This window comes from Ahaetulla prasina, chromosome 7, assembly GCF_028640845.1.
Source record: "Ahaetulla prasina isolate Xishuangbanna chromosome 7, ASM2864084v1, whole genome shotgun sequence".
Lineage (NCBI taxonomy): Eukaryota > Metazoa > Chordata > Lepidosauria > Squamata > Colubridae > Ahaetulla > Ahaetulla prasina.
Genome location: NC_080545.1, coordinates 59914508 through 59941404, shown reverse-complemented (window position 1 = coordinate 59941404; position 26897 = coordinate 59914508). Strand labels below are relative to the sequence as shown.

The following is a 26897-nucleotide window of genomic DNA, read 5'->3' as shown; positions in this document are numbered from 1 at the left end:
TTCTGTTGTCCTCCTATTTTGGGCAATGTTGCTTAGCATGTGCATTCAGTGTGTATATGTGTACACTAAGGGAATGGGATATGGTAAAAACTTGACGTAGTTAGAAAAAGCAAACAAGGGGGAGACATTCCTAAAGGAAATCTGTGAAACGGCAGGTAAATCGAAAACATATTGGTCTGGATCCAAACTTACGCTGAGATTATGAAACTGGACGAATTAGCCCATTGCTCTTTGCTTTACGGTTTGATCATGAAACTATCCATTGTCTCTAAATTTCTGTTTATAAATAAAGCAAAATAATCTGTGAGTTGTATCCAGTGATATATGATACTTTTACTGTTTACAGAAACTTTCATAAAAACAACAAAGAACTACATTTTGTTTGTTTTTCTCACTATGCTAATATTAGATGCAATTGTAGTCTTCCAGCTGGTTCCCATTTAAGTTATCAGTGATAGGTGATGAGTTAGATCACAATATCATTGTCACTGGGTTGGAGTTGCATATTTAATGTGTATTTTGATATATTGCTTTCTAAAATACTAAGCCTGACATTTTAAGTCTATCATTTCAAAAACAGTTTTTTAATTATATGAACATATATTGGTGTCAAGTATATAGTAAGAGAGTTGCTTCCATGCTTAATTTATCTCTGCTATGGATGTAAATTTCTCTTTCATAAAAAACAAGGAGTTGGACTAGTTGGACTAACTTCTTGTTACTGGTACATTAATAAAAAGACTGTAGCTATCCTAATGGCAACTGCCATGCAACAGCTCCTCTAGCACTCTAGCAGTGAGAGCACAAATATCCTGCAATAGGAAGAATCTCAAAGGCATATACGAGCTCAGAAATGTCAGATGGGTAGAACAATAATAGTACCTACGGTATTTTGTCAAGCAGCAGAACATCATGACCATAGCCAACATAAGATATTTCTCAAATGCCTTATTTATTTTGTAAGTAGCAAAAATATTATCTAGAGACTGTGCTGATGAGCCTATTAGACCGCATCTGGAGTTGTTTCTTATTCTATCTAATGAGTTCACAGTTGAATGGGGACCCAAATTGTATGTGTTGCTTTCCTTTGCAGTTCTCTAAAGATGCATCTCATCACAGCAAGCATTACCATTGAAAAAGATTGTGCTTATTTTTGTTGCGCTCCAGCATATTAAAATGAGACATTGCAGCCCAGGATATAAGCATCATGTTTGCTGTGCACGTACTGTAGTGTTTACTTTAGGGAAATTGTTTTGCTGCAATCAATAAATATAAAATAATACATTGTGGCTATCACATTTGTTTTAAAATTTAGTGAACATTGTTTGGACATTAAGTATTAAATCTTAACAGCAGAGAATGTAGAATAAAATTTAAGATTTATGGTAGAGGATTATAGTCTTTGTGCTGATGCCCCTTTAATTAATGCACTTATTGGGCACATTTTAATTACTTCCATTTTGTGACATATTCCTTTATTCTCTTGTATACTCAAAATTTACCTTTGGAGGATTCTTTTTATTTAAGTGCTAGAAATGCTAGGGAGGGTGCTAATAATAAAGAAGTGACTAATTTGTATATTGCCTGTGCATGGCTTTACGCATTAAGGAATTTAAGATCAAATAATGCCATTTGAATGTATGAATGTAATAAACTGGCGCTTGTCTTTATTCCACATTTAAAAGAACAGCATTAATCAGACGCATAATATCAAACATACTTGAAAGGTTTCCTTCCTAATAAAAATTCTGGTTTGCAACTGGTTTTAGTATATTATGCTAAACAACCAAACAAGTTAGAATAAATGTAGGTTTATGACTCGTAAGATTAAGTGTATCTTTAGTATTTCTTTTGAATAATATGTTTTTCAATAGATTGTAATACAGTGTCTTCTTATTTTGGCAAATCAGCTTCATTTTGTTTCAGGGGTTTATTTCGTAGTCTCTTTGTTATGTATTCATGTTTGTGCCTTTAAATATTTGAGCGGGAAATCAGCACGTTGCTGATTGGACGAAGCCTCCAGCAGAACTGTATAAAAGGAGAGGTTTTTCCCCCAGCCTGTTGCTGGGTTCACCCTATATTAAAGAGCTGTTGTCACTACCCTGGTCTCCAGCCTCGTTACTTCCAGAACTTAACACTGGCGACGAGGGTGGGATCTCGAGGCTAGGAGAACCAGAACCGAGCTGAAGCACGACAGACCCGAACCCAGCAAACACAGGGCAGAAAAGCGGAGATGGCCAGTTACACTCCGCCTGCACCGTTTGACCCGGCTAAAGAGAAATGGGGAACGTATATGACCCGTTTGAAAGCTTTCTAGAAGCCAACGAACTGCAAGGAGTTCAGATAACCGCAAAGGGCTTATTTCTTAAGCCACTGTGGTCGGAGGTCATTGATATCGCGGAAGCCCTGGCAGAGCCAACGCCGTTACAATCGGTGTCGTGGCCAACTCTACAGACTTTACTAAAAACCACTTGGCTGCGCCGTCCAAATACGTGCGGCGGTTTGAATTCGGAGGCGAAGGCAGATGGAGGCGAATCCGCCGGTGACTACATGGCGCCCTAAGAAAGCGTCCAAGGACTGCGGATACGCGACCTGGGCGAGGTGCTCCTCGAGCAACTCATCCGAGGTCAAAGACATCCGTTTGCGGCGGCTGCTGGCAAAACAACCTAACGCTGGCCACGCTCTGGGCGAAGCCAGAGCACATGAAATGTCCACCCAAGCGGCGGAGACACTGCAAAGCCGGTCCACCAAAGGCGGCGCGAAGCCAACTCCAGTGCACCAGGAGGAGGTTCAGACCGAATCCGGCGGTGAAGATGAGGAAGGGTCTGCAGAACCGAGCTGAAGCACGATAGACCCGAACCCAGCAAACTCAGGGCAGAAAAGCGGAGATGGCCAGTTACACTCCGCCCGCACCGTTTGACCCGGCTAAGAGAAATGGGAGCGTATATGACCCGTTTGAAAGCTTTCTAGAAGCCAACGAACTGCAAGGAGTTCCAGATAACCGCAAAGGGCTTATTTCTTAAGCCACTGTGGTCGGAGGTCATTGATATCGCGGAAGCCCTGGCAGAGCCAACGCCGTTACAATCGGTGTCGTGGCCAACTCTACAGACTTTACTAAAAACCACCGCGCCGTCCAAATACGTGCGGCGGTTTGAATTCGGAGGCGAAGGCAGATGGAGGCGAATCCGCCGGTGACTACATGGCGCCCTAAGAAAGCGTCCAAGGACTGCGGATACGCGACCTGGGCGAGGTGCTCCTCGAGCAACTCATCCGAGGTCAAAGACATCCGTTTGCGGCGGCGGCTGCTGGCAAAACAACCTAACGCTGGCCACGCTCTGGGCGAAGCCAGAGCACATGAAATGTCCACCCAAGCGGCGGAGACACTGCAAAGCCTGTCCACCAAAGGCGGCGCGAAGCCAACTCCAGTGCACCAGGAGGAGGTTCAGACCGAATCCGGCGGTGAAGATGAGGAAGGGTCTGCAGAACCGAGCTGAAGCACGATAGACCCGAACCCAGCAAACACAGGGCAGAAAAGCGGAGATGGCCAGTTACACTCCGCCCGCACCGTTTGACCCGGCTAAGAGAAATGGGGAGCGTATATGACCCGTTTGAAAGCTTTCTAGAAGCCAACGAACTGCAAGGAGTTCCAGATAACCGAAAAGGGCTTATTTCTTAAGCCACTGTGGTCGGAGGTCATTGATATCGCGGAAGCCCTGGCAGAGCCAACGCCGTTACAATCGGTGTCGTGGCCAACTCTACAGACTTTACTAAAAACCACGCCCGCTGCGCCGTCCAAATACGTGCGGCGGTTTGAATTGAGGCGAAGGCAGATGGAGGCGAATCCGCCGGTGACTACATGGCCGCCCTAAGAAAGCGTCCAAGGACTGCGGATACGCGACCTGGGCGAGGTGCTCCTCGAGCAACTCATCCGAGGTCAAAGACATCCGTTTGCGGCGGCTGCTGGCAAAACAACCTAACGCTGGCCACGCTCTGGGCGAAGCCAGAGCACATGAAATGTCCACCAAGCGGCGGAGACACTGCAAAGCCGGTCCACCAAAGGCGGCGCGAAGCCAACTCCAGTGCACCAGGAGGAGGTTCAGACCGAATCCGGCGGTGAAGATGAGGAAGGGTCTGCCGAACCGAGAAAGCGACAAAGGGGACCCGATGAGTCGAAGCTGCGGTGGTCAACACCAGCGCCAACGCTGCAAGTTTAAGGGCGCGACATGTCGGCGGTGCGGAAGAAAGGGCACCTAGCTCAAGTTTGTCGGCGGCCCAACCTTCCCGCCGAAAATTCAAATCGGCCAATCAGGCGCGGAATCGGCAAGGCGACCGCGATTGGCTCAAACAAAAAGGCGCGGATTCAAACCAACGACTGTGGTCATAGGCGCGCCTCGACCAGTGGAGAAGAAGATCTTCACCAAACCAAAAATAGAGAGTACGGTGCCGGCTCGAAGTAGACACGGGATCAGCGATCACCATCATGTCCTGGGACACTTTGGCGAAGTCACTGCCGTCAGTCATGAGCGCCACCTGCAAGCACAACGCGGCTCCATCCACGACTACCAGGGAATCGCATCCCTGTTCGAGGACCACCTCCGTCCGAGTCGAGTACGGACCACACAAGAAGACCCTGCCCATCACGATCGTCGAAGGAACTCTGCCCAGTCTGTTGGGACTAGACTGGTTTCGTGCCCTGGGCATGGGGTGACTGGCATCTACAAGTGACTGTAACCTGAAAGACATTCTCTTTAACGAGTTCAAGATGTCTTCAAGGACTGCCTGGGCAAGTACAAGGGACCCCTATTTCCTTCAACTTAGACCCCAGGTAGCTCCCATTAGGCTTAAGGCGAGGAGAGTCCCTTTGCCCTAAAACCAAAAATCGATAAGGAGCTAGATAAGCTCATAAATCAGGGATTTTGGTGCCAGTCGATCACGCAAAGTGGGAGGCGCCAATCGTCACCCAATAAAACCAGGACGGGTCAATTAGAATTTGCGCTGACTACAAGGCGGCTTAACAAAGCCTTACAGAAAAGCGCTTACCGGTTCCGTGGTGCAACACTTACTGCACTCTTTGGGGCAAGGGCAAGTCTTTGCAAAGTTAGACTTGGCCCAAGCCTACCAACAACTGCCCGTGAGCGCCCGCTGGCGAAGCCCAAGCGATTGTAACGCACAGGGGGCCTTCAAGTGCACCGATTGCAATTTGGGGTGAGTGTGGCACCAGGGCTGTTCCAAAACCTAATGGAACGACTTCTGCAGGGGCTCCCAGGGTAGTTCCCTACTTGATGATGTCCTAATTTCAGGGAAAACATAGAGGAATTGGGGAGGCGTTTAAGAAAGGTTTGGGCATTTTCGGACAGCGGATTAAAAGTCAAGGTAAACAAATGCCAGATAGGGGTCGAATCCGTCGATTTCTTGGGCTACGGATAGACAAGAAAATTCACCCTACTGAGAGCAAGGTCAAGGCAATTAGAGAGGCTCCAGCGCCCAAAAACAAAGCAGAGCTGCAGGCATTCCTGGGGTTAGTGAATTTTCTGCGGTCTTTTAAAGAACAAAGCGACTGTTGCCGAACCGCTGCATAGGCTCTTAGGAAAAATACTGTTTGGTCTTGGGAAAGTCGGAAAATAGGGCTTTTGAAGCAGTAAAGAACCTGCTCTCAAGTAATAGCCTGCTCATCCAATATCACAACTCATTGCCCCTAGTGCTGGTTTGCGATGCCTCCCCTTATGGGGTGGGGGCTGTACTCAGCCATAGACTTCCAAACGGCACAGAAGCCCCTATAGCTTTTTACTCTAGAACGATGTCCTCCCCAGAGAGGAATTACAGCCAATTAGATAAAGAAGCACTAGCCATCGTGTCAGGGGTTAAAAAATTCCACGAATATGTCTTTGGGCGGGATTTTGAAATCGTGACTGACCACAGACCGCTGCTAGGGATACTGGCTGGCGACCGCCCAACGCCTGTGGCACTTTCGCCACGCTTGACCCGATGGACTATTTTCTTAGCCGCTTATTCGTACAAGCTGCATCATCGACCAGGAAAGAAGTGGGGCATGCAGGCGCGTTAAGCAGATGCCCACTGCCAGGGGCCATCGAAGACCCCACTCGGGCGCCCATCCTGCTTATTGACTCTTTGGACTCTGGCCCAGTCACATCTAAGGAAGTGGCTCGGGCATCATACCGGGACATTATGTTAAGGACTGTACTCGGTTGGGTACAAGAGGGTGGCCGCTGCGCGAGCACGTTTTAAGGTTTGTTAAAAAAGGGATGAGCTCTCGGCTCAAGGGGTGCCTGTTATGGGGTGATCGTGTAATAATCCCGATAAATTAAGGGGAAAGGTATTGGACCTCCTCCACGAGGGTCACCCAGGGATCGTAAGGATGAAGGGGCTAGCAAGAAGCTATGTGTGGTGGCCACTCATGGATTCAGAGATTGCTGAGAGGGTAGGGAAATGCCAGGCTTGCCAAGAGTCCAGACCTCTACCCCCAACGGCCCCAGTCAGGGAATGGGAAAAACTCCAGGGGCCCTGGTCAAGAATCCACATTGATTTTGCTGGCCCTTTCCATGGCCAAACTTTCCTAGTGGTTGTGCATTCTCTAAATGGTTGGAGATCATACTCATGAAATCCACTACGGCCGAGGCAGTAATCGCAGCCCTCGCCACCTATTCGCAACTCACGGGTTGCCTGACACTCTGGTGTCCGACAATGAGCCGCAATTCACGGCAGCCCAGTTTGAAGAATACCTGGCAGAGGAGGGCATCCGACATGCCCTCTCTGCGCCTTTCCACCCTCGTCGAATGGCCTTGCAGGCGTTCCGTCCGGGCGCTAAGGAGGCGTGTCAGGCTCAAGCCAGGAGACTGGCAAACAAAGATAGACTTCTTTCTGGCCGTTCAGCACAGAACCCCAAGCACTGCTACAGGCAGAAGCCCAGCCGAACTATTGATGGGACGGAAACTCCGGTGCCCACTTGACCGTTTGAGTCCCCATTACACACCAGAGGGTTACAAGGGAAATAGACAAAACAAGGGAATTGGGCATAGGCGACGAGTGTGGGCCCGCAACTACGGGACGGCCCAAGTTGGCTCATGGGACAAATAATAAAAGCAACCGGCCCAAAGTCATACTTGGTGAATTACAAGACAACCGAGTATGGGCGCCACATAGATCAGATAAGGAAGCGAATAACTGAACAACCTAAGCCACAGGAAATAAATTATGACCCTCCTTATTTGAACCCACAGCTGACCATGACCGGGAGGCGCAAGACTTAGCTGAGGTCCCGGAGGTCCAGCGGCGCCATCAGGTTCCGAGGAAACGACAGGAAAATGACAAAAAGTAATCCAGGGCGGATGGCCAAGAAAAAGAATCTGTAAATAATCCAGGGCCCGATGGCTTAGAGAAAGAGCTGGGAGGAGAAAACAGACCCTCCGAACAGCTCAAAACACCACCCAGGACTGAACCGCGCAGGTCTGAAAGAACTAGGAGACGCCCAGGTTATTTGCGTGACTACGTCGAAAAATAACATGTAAATAAAATGTAAATAGAGGCAAAGTGTTTTCTGGGAGGGGAGGAGTGTTATGTATTCATGTTTGTGCCTTTAAATATTTGAGCGGGAAATCAGCACGTTGCTGATTGGACGAAGCCTCCAGCAGAACTGTATAAAAGGAGAGGTTTTTCCCCCAGCCTGTTGCTGGGTTCACCCTATATTAAAGAGCTGTTGTCACTACCCTGGTCTCCAGCCTCGTTACTTCCAGAACTTAACACTCTTAGTTACTTTTGAATGATTTTAAACAGATTTTAAACAGATCATTCAAACCACAATAATCAGTATATTAAACAATAATAGCAGAGAGAAGGTAAAAGAAGAGAGGCCAAGTGTACATAAAGTAGATATGGGGAAATGTATACTCAGACATCTACATATTTCCATTGTTATTACCTAAAATTAACAGTATTTGATGTCAATTTAATCTTGTTCTTCTATATGTTTAGAAAACTATTTCAATATTTTTCTCATTTTTTTTCTTTCTGAATACAATTTTGCTCTTATTATCAGCTTCTTACTTACTAAATGTGTTTTATCTTTTTTAATTTATTTACACACTTGTTTTTTTAAAAAATACCTTTTTAAAACTCAGGCAAATAATGAGGTCATGTTTTATACTACAAGTCAGGGATCCCCAACCCCTGGGCCATGGACCATGGACCCCAACCCCTGGGCCATGGACCGTTACCGGGCTGTGGCATATTCGGAATTGGGTTGTGCATGTGGCTGACTGGAGCATGTGAGTGCAGCTAAACTTGCGCGAACGGTGAGCTGGCAGGCACTTGCATGTGGTCAAGTTCCCCTCTACCTCTCCCTAGCCAGTCTGCTAGTGGCCCCCAACCTTGGTAGCTTGGCAGCTGAGCTGTGAGGGAGAGGAGAACTGGGTTGTGTGAGCGGCGAGTCAGTGCGTGTGCACATGCAGCCCTTGCGCAAGCAGCAGGCCAGTGAGCAAGCATGCAGCTCAGCTTGCACAAACAGCAGGCCGGCATGCACACCACTCACGTGCTCTTATTCTGAATAGGCCACGGCCTGGTAATGGGCTGCGGTCTGTGGGTTGGGGAGCCCTGATGTAAGTTGTGCTCCAAACATAAGTAATTTGATTTCATGTTTGTTTCATCCAACAAAAATGTACTTTGTTTGTTTCCCCAGATAGCTTTTGTATTCATATGAGCACATCATAGGGAACCTGGAAGTCCCTTTGTAGAAAAGAGAGATTTCATGTTACTCAAATTACAAGAGAATCATGGTATGCTCTGCATATGATTATGCATAATATTTATAAACATTTTTACACCATGAAAATAATATTGTAGCCAGATCTGAAGCTTATGTAACTTGCCCTTGGTACTACTGTTGATTATATTTTGTATAAACATAAATCATTTAGCACATAATATTACTCTAAGTTTACACTAACTCAAGATGTTTCCATTTCTTTAGGAGATGAGTCATACATAAGATGTTTCTCGGTTTTGTCTATCAGATATTTTATGATAAAAAGCTTAGAAGAGTATGCATACGATCAAATTTAAATCAAAGCTATTTTTTGCACTAAGTTGTTCTGTTGCTCTAGTATGTATCTTTGATTCTTCATATTTTTCTGTATTTTATGACATATACTATGTATATGTCATGTATGTATATATGTATATGTTATATACGTTATGACATACTGTTGGGTTTATCATTGCAATATAATACATAATGATTGAATTCACACATTGTGTTAACACATTGTTTCGTTAACCAAGGGTTATGCAATAGTTCACAGGTGCTGAAGTGGCACAACACCCAAATCATAAAATAGTTAAGCCTTCCCAAGCTGATGCTCTTTAGATCAGTGGTGGGTTGCCCCCGGTTCGGACCGGTTCTATAGAACCGGTAGTAAAACCAGTGGAAAGCTCCACCCACTAATCCAAACGTCATCAAAACTCTTCTGCTCATGCGCAGAAGAGCATGCGTGTGTGCAGAGCAAGTACGTGCGCGCGCATGGGCACAATGCAAACTGATAGTAAAGGTAAGTAGAACCAACCCCTGCTCCAGATGTTCAGAATCCCCAACATACATGATTATTGATGATGCAGGATGGAAGTCTGCAAGGCTTGTCTTGGACTGTATAACATGGCTGTCTGTCCTGAAGAGAGTCCAAACCAAACATTTAAGAAACATTTTCCAGGTTTTCCAGTGTTCCAATAGGAATCAGGAATTGATAAAACTTGAATCCAGACTCTGGATAAATATTTTTATTGACTGGCTAAATCTATTCTATAATCCAGTGGTATTGGTACATCTAATTCTTGCAATTTCAAAGCCTCCTGGAAAAAATAAGTTATACCATAAAATAGCTTAGGTGAGTGACTACTTCCAACTATTGCTTTAATTTTACTGTACATTAAGAAACCTTTAATGTTTTGTTTATTCTTTTTGTAAGCAGTAGAATGTAAGTATTTAAAATAAAATAGAAAATCAAACCAAAGCAAATATGGAGCCTGCTAGGTGGTTGTATTGATAGACACATGATTCTCAGTTTCCCAATCATTATGTTTTATGGCTTTAATTCAGTTTTAATGAGGTTATTTTATTATTATCTGTATTTTATTGTTTTTTGTGGGTTTAATTATCTGAGCTGTATAGAGTCCTGAATCTTAATCTCTGATTAGACCATTAAGAATGGAATACTGCCAAACTAGTAATTTCATTTGGTACACATGTATCATGCGTCTGTAAGTCCATGTTATGGGAAAATGTATGCATTAGAATTCTAATGCTATTTTTTTTTTTAAAAAGAAATGCTGCTTTGGGAACAGAGAATGAAATAGTTACCTTGTGCCATTTAGAAATGTTTGTATTGATTTTTGAACTTTGGGGAGATATTGTAGAACATAGCTGGGACAGAAAAAGCAAAGTACCCTTCAGGTACCATTTAACTCTAGGATGTAGTTTGAAGCTGCTTCTTTCTAAATTAAACAAATCAAATTCCCATAAACTCAGCATTGGTCGTATAACATAATGTGTGCACATGTTCAATATACAGTTAATCCTTCTGTTCCAGCTCTTTAGCAGAAAAAATTAATTCCCTACTGGTCAGTAATTTATGTCGAATCAGATTTTACTTTTGCTAACTTGCTTAAAATTTTAACTTGTTCTTAGCAATAATTAATGTTTTCCAATATTTTTCCTCCTTATCCATCAATTGTATCTATTGTCTTCTCTTCTTCATCTTCCTTCAAACTTCCCAAGTACAGTTATTATTTTAGTCTATCATTTGCTCACATCACATCTGAGTTTTGATTACTGATCATTGGCTAAGACAGCAATCAACCTCTGGAATGGATTGATTAATAACCATCTCCAAAATCATAATTCAACAATTTCTGTCTTTCTCCTCATTTTTCAAGGTTTAATTTTCTCAGTCATACCTTACCTTTGGGAAGATCTTTACTTTTGTTATTCTGATCTTTGTTGTCATTGAAATATCTCAATCATCCAGGTCATGGTTATCCGAAAGGTAGTTGCCCTCTTGAAAAAGTACCTTTGGGACATTGAAATATCCTTAACATTCATAATATTATCTAGGCAGTTCCCTTACTTCTTCAATGCAGTGTCTACTGTTATCTATGCACCCCAAGAAACAGTTTATCTACTACCTTCACTCCAGTTGACTGGCACTATTATTATCTTTCAAATATTTAACATGAATTTCAGTTTTAGTGAGTTCTTGAAAGTATTGTTTGAGGACACCACTGAAAAGTTATTCAGTATTTTGGCCTGTTAGCCTTAATATGTTAGCAGCCTGATATGATATACAAGAAAGTCTTTCTTTACCCAAATGAGGCAAAAAGAAATATTTTATACGGTTGTTCTGTTTAATCTACCTAGTATTGGCCATCTGATCATGTAGACATCTACCTTTTTAGGACCCTGTATATTCATCTGACATTTTTTCTTGTTCTGTGGTTTTATTCTTTTTTTGCAATATTTTAAACTAAACTTTGCTTGCATGAAGAAATAGAACAATAATTCAATATCCTGATTTCAAAATGATTGATAGATAGACAGACAGGCAGACAGACAGATCTCTACCAGTCTCTATATCATGTGATATTTTATTATTAGACCCACAGTTGACAAAGAGTTGTTAGCACTTAACAGCTGACAAGTAGCCACATACATTCAAAATTTACCACAGAGATAATTTTAAATAAAAATCTACTAAAATTGTTTTATGTCTTGTCACTCCAATATGCTAAGACATATGCACAAACATAGTACAATCAAAAAAGAAATTGTAGATTTAAGGACATCACTGCACTTAGACACATTTCTGCTTCTCAGGTTCAGTGCAATTTGATACGCTAATATATAGAAGAACTTGTTCTGGCTTTGTTAAACGTATTTCAACTACTTTTTTACTGTGAAAGTAGAAAATGATAATCATTTGTAATGGGCTGGTAGATCCTGGGATACCAAGAAAGAAACAGATCAAATAGCTGAACTGACAATTTAGCCACTAATTTAGAACCAAGTAAAACAACAACAATTGACTCCTGATTGGATGAGTCAATAAAAATATTTTTGTTTTGTTTAGAGACTCAAGAAACTGACCAGAGAAGTAATTATATATAGTTTGAAAGAAAATTAACTGTTTTTAACTGTTTTATAGTTTTCAAAAATTGCTGCCTATAAATTGCCCAGAGTCATTGTTTGGGATGGATGGCTATAGAAATTGAATACATAAATAAAAATAAACTGTTTGTGTAATGAACAAAACAACACATGGAACTTTTATCTGCAGAACAGTTACAATATTTTAACTTCCGAATGAAAGTGAATACATTTAGGAATATGGCATAGTTTAGGTTTAAAATTATTTATAATTGTGAAGTAAAATCGTATAACTTTATTATTTATTACTTGTGTTTTATTATTTATTTTGTTTAACCTAATGGAAAAAACAACACTGTTTTCTCTGTGTATTTCTCAGCAATTTTTTATTTCCCATGACAATTATAATAATAAATTCTGATAACGTTCTGATTACAATGACTTAAAATTGTATATATAAAACTTCACACACAAAAATCCTTACTGTTTTTTGTATTTAATCTTTTCTTAGGTGGAAAGACATGATGTGAATACACTCAGTTTGCCACTTAATATTCGCCGGGGTGGTTCAGACACTAATCTGAATTTTGATGTACCTGATGGTATATTTGAATTTCACAAAGTAAAACTCAGTGCAGATAGTCTGAGACAAAAAATTCTAAAAATTACTGAGCAAATAAAAATAGAACAAACAGCTCGGGATGGGAATGTGGCCGAGTACTTGAAGCTGGTGAACAGTGCAGACAAACAACAAGCTGGACGAATTAAACAAGTCTTTGAAAAGAAGAATCAGAAGTCTGCCCATTCCATAGCCCAGCTACAAAAAAAATTGGAACAATATCACAGAAAGCTAAAAGAAATAGAACAGAACAGTTCCTCCAAAAGCACCAGAGATACTTCCAAAGACAGCCTAAAGGAAATCCAACACTCTTTAAAAGATGCAAATGGAAAAGCTCGTGCTACCAGCCAGGCCAATGAAAGCTGCAAAACAGGGGTTCTGGGAGTTTCGTTGACACCTCCAGTGTTTGTTTTCAACAAATCCAGGGAGTTTGCAAATCTGATTCGGAATAAGTTTGGTAGTGCTGACAACATTGCTCACTTGAAGAGTAGCTTAGATGACTTCAGACCAGAAACTACTTCTAGGGCATATGGTGGTAGTGCCACCATAGTAGCCAAGCCAAAATACACCAGCGATGATGAATGCTCAAGTGGAACATCAGGATCCATAGACAGTAATGGAAACCAATCCTTTGGTCAAGGTGGGGCAAATACTTTGGACACCCATGGAAAACTTTCCATATTCTTGGAAGAACTGAGGGAAATAAAGGAAGCACAATCCCAATTATCAGAAGATATTCAGAATTTAAAAGTACAGTTCAAAAGAGATTATGGCTTTATTTCTCAGACCCTGCAAGAGGAAAGATTCAGGTATACAATTATATGTTGTTATATTAAAATTGTGCACTGCTGCTCTATCAGTGGTTGGCTGCCATTATGCTCCTGGTTTCAGTGATTTCAAGATATCAGTGATGATCTATGAAGTCCTTCATGTCATGAGACCAGGTTATTTGAAGGACTGCCTTCCCTACTTACATCTACCCATTCCATTAGAACCGGTAGGCGAGATATGCTTCAGGTGCCATCTGTTAGAGAACGTTATCTGGCAGGACCCAGGAAGAGAGCCTTTACTATCATGGAGCTCATTCGCCCGTTGGCATATCATTCCCCTGGGAGATCATATTGCCTTGACTCCGTTGGCCTTTTGTAAAGCTTAGAGATTTGACATTGCCCCCGGGCCTAGTGATCTAGATGTGCCATAGAGCCTATACAGTGGTTGTTTTGAGTGTTTACTGATTTAGATATCTTGGCTGTGGATCGTGTCATGATTTTATATGGTTTTCTTTTAAGATTGTATTTTGTTCTTTTGTAGTGTTTTAAATTGTTTTAAGTCACCCAGAATTATGCATTTGAGATGGGTGACTTCATAAATTAAAACAATCAACAATTTGATTTTTTAAAAGTCTAAAATTTCTAGCTTCTATATAAGGCAACTTATTCTCACTTCATGAAAAGGCTGATTATTATGATTTTTTAAAAGCCTACAAATGACATTTTAAGTAATACATTGATAAACTACACCAAAAATAACTTTAATCAATCTTTTTGTTGTTGAAATTTGTATGAAGATATGAGCACTTAGAAGACCAGCTGAATGATTTAACAGACCTCCATCAACATGAAACAGCCTATTTGAAGCAAGAACTGGCCAGTATTGAAGAAAAAGTAGCATATCAGGCTTATGAGCGGTCACGTGATGTTCAGGTATCAACTTTTAAAAAGTAAATAGTATTGTTTCCTGTTTGTAAAGAATATTAGTGCAAAGAGCCCTTCCGCACATTGCCATCCAGAAAATTAATTTTCAGAAAGTTGAAAAAGGTTAATTTGTTGTAAAGAAAAATAAATTGGTTGTTAAACTTTTAAAAATTAATCACTCTGAAAAAATATTTGTAAACACAAGTCCTTAACAAATTAAGCTGGAAAGACTATGTAAAATGTCACATGTCTTGTTCTTATAATTAAAGAATGATGTTTTTTCTCTTAAGAAGTATGATAATCTCCTTTGAAATTTAGTGTGAGAGTTAAAAAGTTGAGTCAAATTTTCATGATCTATATATTCAGAGAAAGTGAAAAGGAAAAGCTATCACTTTTTATATCTTCAAAGGGAATAGAAATGTTTGAACTTTTATTATTGTCAAGATATATTTTAAATCATTTACACAAAATGAGGGTAATCATTAAGATGTATATCTATGTCTCCAATGGTATAATGGAGCTGGGAATTCTGAGGGTCATTTTCCAGTAGAATACAGTAGGCTGAATTACTTCTTGAACTGATCAGATAGGAATGGAAAACTATTTTGTATATAAGTTCCTTAACATTTTGTTCCACTGTGTTCCCTTCCTGTTTTCTGCCAATAGGAAGCTTTGGAATCTTGCCAGACACGGGTTGCTAAATTGGAGCTCCACCAACAGGAACAGCAAGCGTTACAATCGGAAACGGTTAATGCCAAAGTCCTACTAGGAAAAAGCATAAACGTAGTCTTGGCCTTCATGACTGTTATCCTTGTATGTGTCTCCACCATAGCAAAGTTTATAGCTCCGATGATGAAAAGCCGTTTCCATATTATTTGCACGTTTTTTGTAGTAACTCTTCTTGCAATTTTATGCAAAAATTGGGATCACATTATCTGTGTCATAGAACAGATAATTATACCAAGATGAAAACACAAGTATGGAGACTTTCCTTTTTAAAAAAAATATTTTGGACATCTAAACAAGCTATTAAATCTTGTAATCTAAGTAGACAGATTAGGTGAAGACTTTTTTTTCCACCTGGGGATAAGCTTGTAAGACTGAAAACGCCTGCCAATGCTTTCATCTTAGCAATCATAGCATAAGGAATGACATGAATCTGATGTGAAGTGGATGATGTGTATACATCTTTTTGCCTTAATCCAACAAACTTTTCTACATCCCAGATTTCAGCCAAATTCTGAATTAAAGATATTACCTAGATAAGTTTCAAGTGGGAAAAATAGACAAAATACTAATTAATTACATTTTATTAAATGGAAATTTACAATGTCCTTTCATTATCTAAGGCATTTTCCTTGTAGTATATTTCTAAATAATAAAGATATCTGTGTCTTAGAAAATGCTAGACAAATTTCCCAGGTTACCTAATGATCAACATTCCTGTGGTGGGAATTGTGCTGATGTGAATTATCTTCTGTTATTTGTATCCCTTTTTATCCAATCGACATACAGTATATTAACAATTTAGAATTTATTTTGCCTTTCAAATTAGTTAATCCACTATGATTTTGCTTCATGATCTTAAAGATGATGTCTCTACTACGAATGAAATCAAGCAGTTCTTCTGTTAATCCAAAAATGGGGGTCTTTATCTTACAGGAAAATTTATGTAGCCTACCAGACACCTCATTTATCAAAAATGCAAAAAGATAAGAAAAACTGTTTATCTTCTTACAGACACTAGAGGAGATAGACTCATTCTCAATGGAGCACAAATATACACATTAGTATCAAGGAATAAATAAAACTAGTGTAACAAGACATGTTGTTTGGTAGTTTCAAAACATAGGACCAGGAAGAGTAAATTGAGGCCAAACCATTCAACCACTGTCTATTAGCCTTACCAGGTTGACTAGACAGGAAACATAACTAGATACACTAATTCTATTTTATTGTAAAGCCACATTAACAGAATCTAGCAAATTATCCTGCTGTCATTTTTAAAGTCCAAGAACTTAAACAGATCCCTTTGCTCTTCCCACTATATTACTGTGGCCGATACTCTCGCTTCTCTGATCATTCTCTAGGTAGCATCTTTTCACCTGGTCCCTCAAGGTCTTTCCCATATACCATTACATTGTTTCTCTCCTCCCTACTCTTCCATGCCCTAATAATCTGGAGTAGCTACTTCATCACAAATAAAGAACACCCTGCTTTAAGCTAGTTGGATGCTTGGATACCTTCCCTATATGCATCACCATTGATTCTGAGATGGTAATGGCATCTACCTGTACAATTGGTAAATGCCTCTTCATCCACTACTGTTAGAATCAGCAAAGTGCATATAAGGTAAGCAACTGGCCTTCTAACTAGAAATGGTTGTGATGGTGCTTTCCCCAGGAAAAGAAAGAATCGATGACTTAAGCAGTGAGTTCCCCTTCTACCTCAAACTGTGAGATCTTTTAGGTCTCATTTTTATGTCTAGTTACTATCTTTCCCTTCTCTTTTCTACCCTCCCTTTAGCTTCTTTATTCAGCTGTCATTCTCTGTTATTGAGCAATACTGCTTTCGTACCAATCTGCATAACATTAGTGCAGTATTCTCAAATTACTGTGTTTCAGCCTATAGTAACACCGTAATCACTGTGAAGTTTGTATTGAATCAAGACTTCATCTAAGAATACTCTTGTATCATCTTGAATAGAATTGGCTGGGAAGTAAAAAGATGGGAGATGGAATAGTGTGATTATGTTCCTTGTTTTAAGGCATATATTTTATTTTTGGCACTTTCTTGTAAATTGGTTGAGACCTTAAGATATGTACTGTAATCCTTTTGCACATTTTCTGTTGAGTTGTGTTTCTCCTGTTTCTCCTATATGTTCATGAATATAATGGTATGGATGCTGTAATGATAACAGCATTGCCCAGTATGGTATTTCATCTTTTGAAAATTTGGATGTGTTGTTTCAAAATGCTCATGAGCATAAGCACAGCTCTCTTTAAAGCATCCACATCTTTTTTTTAGGCTTCACATAAACTTGAAAAATAGGCAAAGCTGTTTTAACAAGTTGAAAACATGTGACTACTTTAAAGAAATGCTGCAAAAATGAAACAACTTCTCCAAATCATGTTTAAGTATGTGCAACAGTATTGTACAATATGTAAATAGTAATGCTTGCACTATAAAAACGGTTTATAAATGATATGTGCAATTTTATTTTTTAAAGTAGAACTGAATTTAACAGCAAAATGATAGCCCTTCACTGTATCAGGCAGTGCCAATGTTAAATTGATCATACTGAATCCTGTAAACAATTACTAGTAATCTGGCAAATACAAGAGATATTGTTTTAAAGCTATCTGCATTTAACTAATTAGCATTTAACTTAATTATCCTCATAATTGGCATAAATATATTACCTTACAAACTGTTCTTAGTATAATACTTTCTTTCTCTCCAGTGATTCTTACTAGATGAATACTTTGCATAGAAAATTAAAGAATTCAGATTATCTTAAAAGGGGGAAAATAAAGAGGATTCATACTGTAAATCCATATCCTAAAATTCTTTTTAAAAATTAAGATTCTAGTTTTTATCACATTTGATTATTTCCCTATTACTGTATATTAGGAACATATAATTCCTATTAAAAATTTATGTTTGAACAAATTTTAATCTAGTAATTGAAATGGATCATGTGCGATTCTATAGTTTATTCTATAGTTTTGTGCAAATCATAGAATATTAGGTTGGATGGGCCTTGGAGATAATCTACTCTATACCAAAGCTGAGAGTTGGTTTTATTTTTTCTAGCTCATATTATGAAGTTATTTCTGAATTCCTCCCTGTCCATGACATCACCATTCTCTCTCATAAAAATTCATAATAAGATTGTTCCAAATTCTAAGCCAACAACTAAACTCCATGTTCAGAAATATTTGTATTCTTCTATTTGAAAAAACAATTTGCTCTTTTAAAACTTTGAAACTATTTTTCTAAACTACTGATTATTCTTTTATAAAGCCTCTTTCTGACTATAGTTCAGTACTTTTGAATAGTTGGACAGAATAATGGACTATTTCAGGCTGAATATCTTGCCTCTTCCTCTCTCTGGGAAGACTACTGTTTCTATATCATGCAGCCTGTCTTGAGCTATAAACTAGTTAAGCATAATGGAAAATATTATTTGGTCACCAACGTTAAGACATGATTCAATTGCTGCTAGTTTCTATACATGAGATGTAGGAAGGCAGGAAAATGTCTTAGGCTACTATCTCTCAGGATACAGTAATATATATTTTTCTTAATACATGACCCATTGCTGTGAATGATGATCTCATTTACATTTGCCTATTTAAATATATAGAATACATGGATTCACTTCTTAGAAGCTCTGCTTTTCATTTTTATGGGAAAAACAATGTTATGCTTTTGTCTGTTTCTTGCTGCTATATAGTACAGTCCTCCAAGTTCTTTGTTAAGAGCCATCCTCTGTTTCACTAAGGGATATTCATGTTATTAAAGTTGAAATTGAGTTTTTGCAGCAGTGCTTGAAGCCGCAGAAAGTGCACAACAGTGCAAATGTAATTCTATTCACTTGTTTGTGTGTATGATTAAAAAGTGTTTACCTAGAGATTGTCAGACACCACGTCAGAGCTATCTCTGTTTTCTTGAATCTTAGATAGTTTCTTATACATTTTTGGTTCTCACTTTAGTTCAAAAATAGTTATTTGCAATTTTCTAACTAGAAAACTTTGGCTTTAAATTTTAATACCATTTAGACATATGCCACACTGCCAATATTCCTGTGTCAAATGTAGCTTGCTTAATTAAATGACTGCTGCTTCAAAGAAATCATTGACTAACTTAAGAACTAAATAATGATGTAATTGAATTTAGCACTGCTGAACAAAGGCAGCATGCTAAAAGCATTCAAGATGGTTTGCAACCAGGTCACCTTGCTATAAATAAACTCCATCCATAAACTTTGTCAGATTGCTTATAGATATAACAGCACAACTTTTCCTGAAGTTGGGCTAAATGACATATCTAAACATTAGGCCCTAACATGTCATTGTCCTTACAGTTCCTATCTTAAGGTCTTTTAAACTGGAACCAAGAACCAGAATAGTCATTTGAATGCTTTTTAAATTTTCCCCCCTATATCAACATTTTTTTTTCTTTTGTGTTGTTTGAAGAGTTAAGGAATCGGGAATGTATGGGAAATCTTGAATCCTGGAATAATTCATCATTATATCATAACTATTGTTTTAGATACCTTGAATGAAAAATAAACTATGATCATTTTAAATACTAGATTTAGAAGGCAGATCCCCTTCTCTTGTATTTATTTGCCCATCTGACCAGATCAGATAGGATCAATTTCCTTCATCCCTATAGGATAGGTACAGTACCTGAGAAGGCCTTAGAAGGAAGCATTTCCAGTAGCTGCTCTCAACTTTTAGAACTTCCTCCGGTAAAGTTTTGGCCAGCTGTTTTTCTCTGGTCTTTAAGACTATGGTGAACATTTAAGTTGTTCTGTCTTGCACAAGGTGAGGGGGGGGGAATTATTACTGAAAGTGATATTTGCAAGTGATGACAGCTAATACAAATACCCTTTCTTCTGAAGCAACCTCTATATATGCGGGGGCCAGTGAAATTGCCTTAGCTGGATCTGCCATAGTTCACTTCAGTTTACTTAGTGAGGCTGTATGAATTCTGAAGTTACCAAATGGGAAGATGTTAGCAATATATCAGATCTGGAAACCTTTAATATTTGAATCTGACAGAAGGGAATGCAGCAAATAAAAAACTTGAAAACAATTATTGGGATCAAGGAAAATCTATTTAACATAACATAACATAACATTTCCCAGGTTACAACTTGCAATTCAAGTGTTTCAGAAAAAAAAGGAGAGCAGAAACTCAAGTAAGACTGTAAGCAGGACATTGGAAGCAGAAGACTGATAAAATTGTCTAAAATCAAAAGTGCTCCTCAGAATTAGTATGATCACGTAAGGTTCTGATTCTCAACATTTCCTACATCAACATTTCCATGTGCATCAAACAAATGATGTGGCAATGATGGAAAGACTAGGCCTGGTAAATAAAAATTATACCAAATAATGCTGTTTCTCTGCATATATGTGTGAAGAGAAAACAGTGATCTGATAATGAACAGAAAACCCAAATAATAGATTGATGAATTTAAAAGTGTTCAAAAAGTATAATGTACAATTTTAGTAAAGACATTCTACAAAACTGATAATCCTCAAGCTAAGGGATAGCATTTAAATCAGTTTGTTAAATTGTATTATAATTAGTTAAAAAAGCACTTTGAATTACAGCTAATCCTAAATATTTTTGCTTGAAAAAAATCCTCAATCTTCTTACATCCCATCCCATCCTGCCTTGTTAATCAGGTTCTCTCTGCTTGGCAGTGATACATATTATATTGGTTTTAGTCAAGTCAACATTTAATTTCAAAACTACACACACATACGCACACCGTACACCAAAATATTTGTAGACTATTTTTATTAATAAAATCTTTCCAAGGAGTGAAAATAATAACATAAAACATAGTAATTAAACAGCAACAATAATAGCCAATGGTGTGATACAACAGAACCATGTGCGCAAGTGATAAAAATCAATTCAACAGTACAATTTAAGCTAACAGAAGCATATCTTAAAAGCCTTCTTAAAAGACTTAAGAAGGTGCCTCATAAATCTTCAGGAAAAATTCATTGAAATTACTGCAATATCATTTTTTTTCTCACTTCTACCTTAAGTTTCCACTGAACAAGGGAGGTCATTTCTTGCAGTAATTGCACATTTGTATATACACTGTCGAGCCAGCAGTAACAGCCAATTCCAATTTTTTGGGGAGATGTACTAATAAAAATAAAATACAGGGACACGGTGACTCAGGGGCTAGGACGTTGGGCTTGTCGATCGAAAGAATCCCTAGGGCTGCCGTGTAACGGGGTGAGCTCCCGTTACTTGTCCCAGCTTCTGCCAACCTAGCAGTTTCGAAAGCACATAAAAATGCAAGTAGAAAAAATAGGGACCACCTTTGGTGGGAAGGTAACAGCGTTCCGTGCGTCTTTGGCGTTGAGTCATGCCGGCCACATGACCACGGAGACGTCTTCGGACAGCGCTGGCTCTTCGGCTTTGAAACGGAGATGAGCACCGCCCCCTAGAGTCGGCAACGACTAGCAATTATGTGCGAGGGGAACCTTTACTTTTTACCTTACTAATAAAAAACTAAGATTAGCTGTTTTGATAAAACCAACTGAGGAACAATCTTGAAATGTGTTCTCCCTTTGTACAATGTATCTACTGGGAATATGACGAACTGTTTCTTTGCTATTAGACTGCCTTTGCATTCATTTTGTAGTTTCCTGTTATTCTTATAAATATGGACATACACAATAGAGAAGAGACAGATGGATTATGTCATTCTGGGATATCGATGTTACTGAGGGTTGGAAGGAGAGAAGAAAAATTGTGGATAATTGAGTGCCAGAGTAAGAGTATGGACAACAGGTAAATAGCCTTATTCTATTGCTCTGTAAAAACACTCTGCAATCTCTGCAAATTTTGTTTCAGCTGAAACCCAAAATTATAAAACTGTTGTAGGTTTTATTTCTGCTAATCCAAAATGATTTGGCAGAACTTAAAAGAATATAATATTTTATTGGGGTTCAAAACCCTTTTTTTTTTACATTTGATGAAAACGCTTAAGTATATTATTTTTTGAAAAATGTGTCTGTTTGCCAGTCCCATATGCTGGATTATTTTAATTTACATTACAGTATATTATTTTAGATTTTTATTCTCAAATTTTATCTCATTTATGGAATTGTATGTTTTATTTCCTCAAACTATCAGTGAAGACTACTTCACTATTGAACACAGTAACATACAATTTTGACAATAAGCATCAAGGATTTAAGTTCTATATGCATATTTTATTGTTTAATTTCTTCTGAGAAAAGAAAGTCTTCATGGTAAGAATTATTTGTAGTACAGATTCTATTGCATCATGTTAATGACATTGATTATAGAATGAAAATGTGCAATATAAAACTAAACTGGTAGTGTGTTGCAATTTTTGCATTGAATAAAGATAATCCGTTTTAATAACATTACAGACTACTGAAACATTTATAGAACTATCTCATGATAGGAATTTTGAAGGCAGTGCACATACTATTTGCATGGTGAATGATTGAACTATTGAACTGTTTTGTAGATTTTAATTTATTACCTATATTTCATGGATTAAAATTGTACCTCAGGCAGCCTTTTTCTTCCTTATCTTTCCTTTGTAAGATAATGACAACTGGGCATCATTGATAAGTGTTTAAAAATCTACTGAATCCCTTTGCACTGAACTGACATTTTGTCATTGTATATTTAACATATAATCATGCCATGTTTGTTTTGTGGGGCACTGCAAACATATAAACGTGCTACTATTCTTTATTGTGTTCTACAAATTTCATAGGGGATTAGAATTGCCTCAAAGACACACTGACTTTTATTTTTAAATAAAGTTTTTAAATGTAGTTGGTATTGTTTATTTAAAATATCTACTGAACTATCCAATGTGACACACAAAATAATTTGGTAAATACATTTTCATGTAAACCTTATTTTTTATTACAATTGTTTTAATTATTTGTGGAATAATTTATTCAGTCAGATGAAGATTAGAACAGCAGTGAAATCCGCTGCATATCCCCTTATAGGAAATAAAAACTTACTTGCCCTCCTCCCCACCCCCCAGATTAGAGGAGATATAATCACTAGATCCAGTTGATTTCTCCAGAATGAGAGGATGTTGGTATTTACAGATAATGTGTTGGCATGACAGGCAAATGTAAAATGGGTCACAAAGCCTGAGATCTGTATCTGTATTGCAGGACATTGAATGAAGAGTTATAGAGATGTGCCAGATATTTTACCTCCCATAAATAGATTAAAAGTAACCTGTTACTCTATCCACAACTACTTGCACTTTGATTTATTTCAGTGTATAAAAATTGATACAAAGTGGTATAAATGAATATTGTACTTAGTACTAGGCTATTCCCTAATAAGTATACCTACAAGGACCCTGGCATAATCAGAAAAGGATGTTCTTGGCACTTGGCCCAAGAACAAGCTTTTAGTCATAATAAAATGACTTTTAAGATATAAAAGGCAGTGAGAAACACTTGCACTTTGGGGGAGTTTAAATTGAGACCCTCTGGAAGGATCTTTGCAACAATGGACTGGTTGCAGTATTATTCACTGCCTTGAATAGACACATATTTTAGAAATATTTCCCTTGTGCTTCTCTCTGACCTTCAAATTTCATAGCAAATAAATATATATAAGCATTGCCCATACTTCTTAGGTATGGTTATTACCCATGAATCCTAAAAGAACTTCTTGGTTTGGCCAGTAACTGATGCTAAAGCAAGATTATAATGATACATGGCTAAGAAGTGATATGATGTTTAGCCAAAGGGATGAGAAAGAATAACCTGAATAATAATAATAATGATAATACATCAAGTAAATACATCAAGAGAGTGAAGAAGATCTTAAAATCCAAATTCAATGGAGGAAATACCATCAAAGCAATTAACACCTGGGAAGTTCCAGTCATTAGATACACAGCAAGAATAATGGACTGGATTCAAGCAGAACTAAAAGCAATGGATAGGAAGACAGAAAAATAATGACAATGAATCATGCCCTTCTATCCTTGCAGTGACATTGACAGACTACCTACCAAGGCAAATAGGCGGGCATGGAATGTTGCAAGTATATCAGATGGTGGAAGAAGAAGAAATAGCTTTGAAAGAATAGCTGAAGGACAATGATGAAAATGCACTGACGGTTTATTGGAAGGTTTACTGACTATTAGAGAGTCCAAACTAATCTTTAAGAAAGACCAATGGACAACAGAATGGAGGCATGGGAAGACAAAGCATTACATGGACAATACATTAAAAAAATTGCAGGGAAAGCAGATAATAACAATACCTGGCAATGGCTAAGACCAGGAAAGTTGAAGAAAGCGACTGGGGGACTAATTCTTGCTGTACAAGACCAAACCTTAAGGACGAATGCATACAAAGCCAGAATTGAGAAGGCAGCAACAGACAGTAAGTGCCGCCTATGCAAAGAAGCCGAGGAAACAATGGATCACCTGGCAAGCTGCTACAAGAATATCACATGGACGGACTATATGCAGTGGCATGACAAAGTAGCAACAATGTTGCATTGGAAAATCTGCAAGAAATATCATTTGCTTGCAAGAAGTGATGGGATCATATAATAGAGAAAGTCATAGAAAATGAAGAAGTTAAATTGCCCTGGGACTTTAGAATTCAAACTGACAGGCATCTACTACATCAGGGGTCTCCAACCTTGGTCCCTTTAAGATTTGTGGACTTCAACTCCCAGAGCTTTGCTGGCTGAGGAACTCTGGGAGTTGAAGTCCACAAGTCTTAAAGGGACCAAGGTTGGAGAGCCCTGTGCTACATAACACCCCAGACATAACAACTGTAGATAAGAAAAACAAAAATGTTTGGATAGTGGATGTGGCAGTGCCTGGAGACACTAGAGTAGAAGATAAAGAATTGGAGAAGATAACAAAATAAATATTTATATATTCTATTTATATTTCTATAAATAGAAATAGAACAACTGTGGCAAAGGCAAGCAAGGGATAGTACCAATAGTAGTAGGTGCCTTGGGTGCAATCCCAAAACAACTGGAGAACCACTTGAACACCATTGGCATTGACAAATTCTCTATCAGTCAACTGCAGAAGGCAGCTTTACTGGGAACAGCTTCCATCCTGTGACGATATCTGTAACACCATCAAACATTCACATCTGCCTATCCAAGGTCCTTAGTAAGAACTCAATAGCTAGACAAAAATGCCAAATTCAGTCTGAACATCTGGCAGACTGTGCAATGATCAATAATAATAATGTTATGTAACAATATTAAGCAAAATGTGTAATCTTTTTCACAGTTAAAAAGCCACTGTCAAATCAAACAACTGGATTCTCACTGAGAAGGGGGTTAGAATAGAATAGAATAGAATAGAATAGAATAGAATAGAATAGAATAGAATAGAATAGAATAGAATAGAATAGAATAGAATAGACCAAGTGTGATTGGACACACAGGGAATTTGTCTTTGGTGCATATACTGTGAAAATATCTACAGACCTCTCAGATCTTGGACATAAATTGTTTCAACTTCTACCCTCAAAGCAACGCTATGGCATTTCCCCGAATGCCATCACTGCTAAACAACTAATTCCCACAACACTGTCAAACTATTTACTAAGCCTGTATTACTATTATTCTTCTCATCCTTCCTATTAGCTATCTCCTCCCACTTATGACTATAACCATGTTGCTTGTATTTTTACGATTTATATTGTTCTGTTGTTTCCTAGTATGATTTGATTGCTTATTAGTATCCTATGACTATCACTAAATGTTGTATCTTATGATTCTTGATGTATTTTTCCCTTTTTTTCCTTCTATGTACACTGAGGGTATGCACCAAAGACAAATTGTGTGTCCAATCACACTTAGCCAATAAAGAATTCTATTCTATTCCATTCCATATCATTCCATTCTATTGTATAATGAAGAATTTCTATAACAAAAATCAGAATCCTAAAGGCTTGTGCAAGTTGAAAAAGAGGGAAAGAACTCCTTCAGATACTTTGAGTTATATATTTTAAAACTAGATAATTGTAGAGACAAATATTATGAATAACTCGGACTGCAGTCAATAAAAGTTGGCAGCTTCCATGAGGGAAAGATCAATAAGCAGAAACTCAGGACTTGTGGTGACAGGTGGGGAAGTTATGCTTAGCAGACTGAGAAAAGTAGAACGGGGAATTCAACGGACACATTGATGGATGGGACTAAGCTATTTGCTATTCCGAGAGACGGCTCGAGATAGCGAACGTCCTCCACGCGCTCAATAGGAGTTCTGCACACAGTACCTAATGAAGGAAATTAACATCAGAACGAGGATTCCAAATGCCGTTCCTTTACCACAAAAGGGACCTCGGCGACAATATGATTGGCTCAACGCTAGAAGGCAGCAACAAGCCCCGCCTCTTATCTTCCCGCGTCACCTCGCGCTTCGATTCCCTTTCCAACGCGGCGATCTTTTTTCCGCATTCCCGTGGTGCTTAGCGACGAAAACCTAAACCGACGGGGGGTCCGACCTTCAGTTCACAAAATGGAAAGGTAAAAAGTGCATACGGATCCCTAGAGGTCTCAAATAAAAGCAAAGGGGCGGGGCAATGGTCCCGAGGCGCCATTTTTAAACAGCCGAGCAGGCACCCGACGCTTGCTCTGAGCTGGTAGGTGAGGGAAAGGGTGAAAAGGGGCC

At 38.8% G+C, this 26897-nt stretch overlaps 2 protein-coding genes across 5 annotated transcripts in view; both read left to right on the top strand.

Annotated features, from left to right (window-relative positions):
- TMCC3 (transmembrane and coiled-coil domain family 3) overlaps positions 1 to 20858 on the top strand; it is a 142033-nt gene extending 121175 nt beyond the window's left edge. For both annotated transcript variants that reach the window (XM_058190801.1, XM_058190802.1), the window contains exons 2-4: positions 12660 to 13576; positions 14335 to 14470; positions 15128 to 20858. In XM_058190801.1, coding sequence (XP_058046784.1) covers positions 12660 to 13576; positions 14335 to 14470; positions 15128 to 15430 — 1356 coding nt within the window. In that variant the 3' untranslated portion in view covers positions 15431 to 20858. The remainder of the gene's footprint in view (positions 1 to 12659; positions 13577 to 14334; positions 14471 to 15127) is intronic.
- Positions 20859 to 26670: 5812 nt separating this feature from the next.
- CEP83 (centrosomal protein 83) overlaps positions 26671 to 26897 on the top strand; it is a 34058-nt gene continuing 33831 nt past the window's right edge. For 2 of the 3 annotated variants that reach the window (XM_058191282.1, XM_058191284.1), the window contains exon 1: positions 26671 to 26752. The gene's annotated coding sequence lies outside the window, so the exon portion shown is untranslated. Of the gene's footprint in view, positions 26753 to 26815; positions 26869 to 26897 lie in introns of those variants that run through there. The other variant, XM_058191283.1, reaches the window with a different exon arrangement.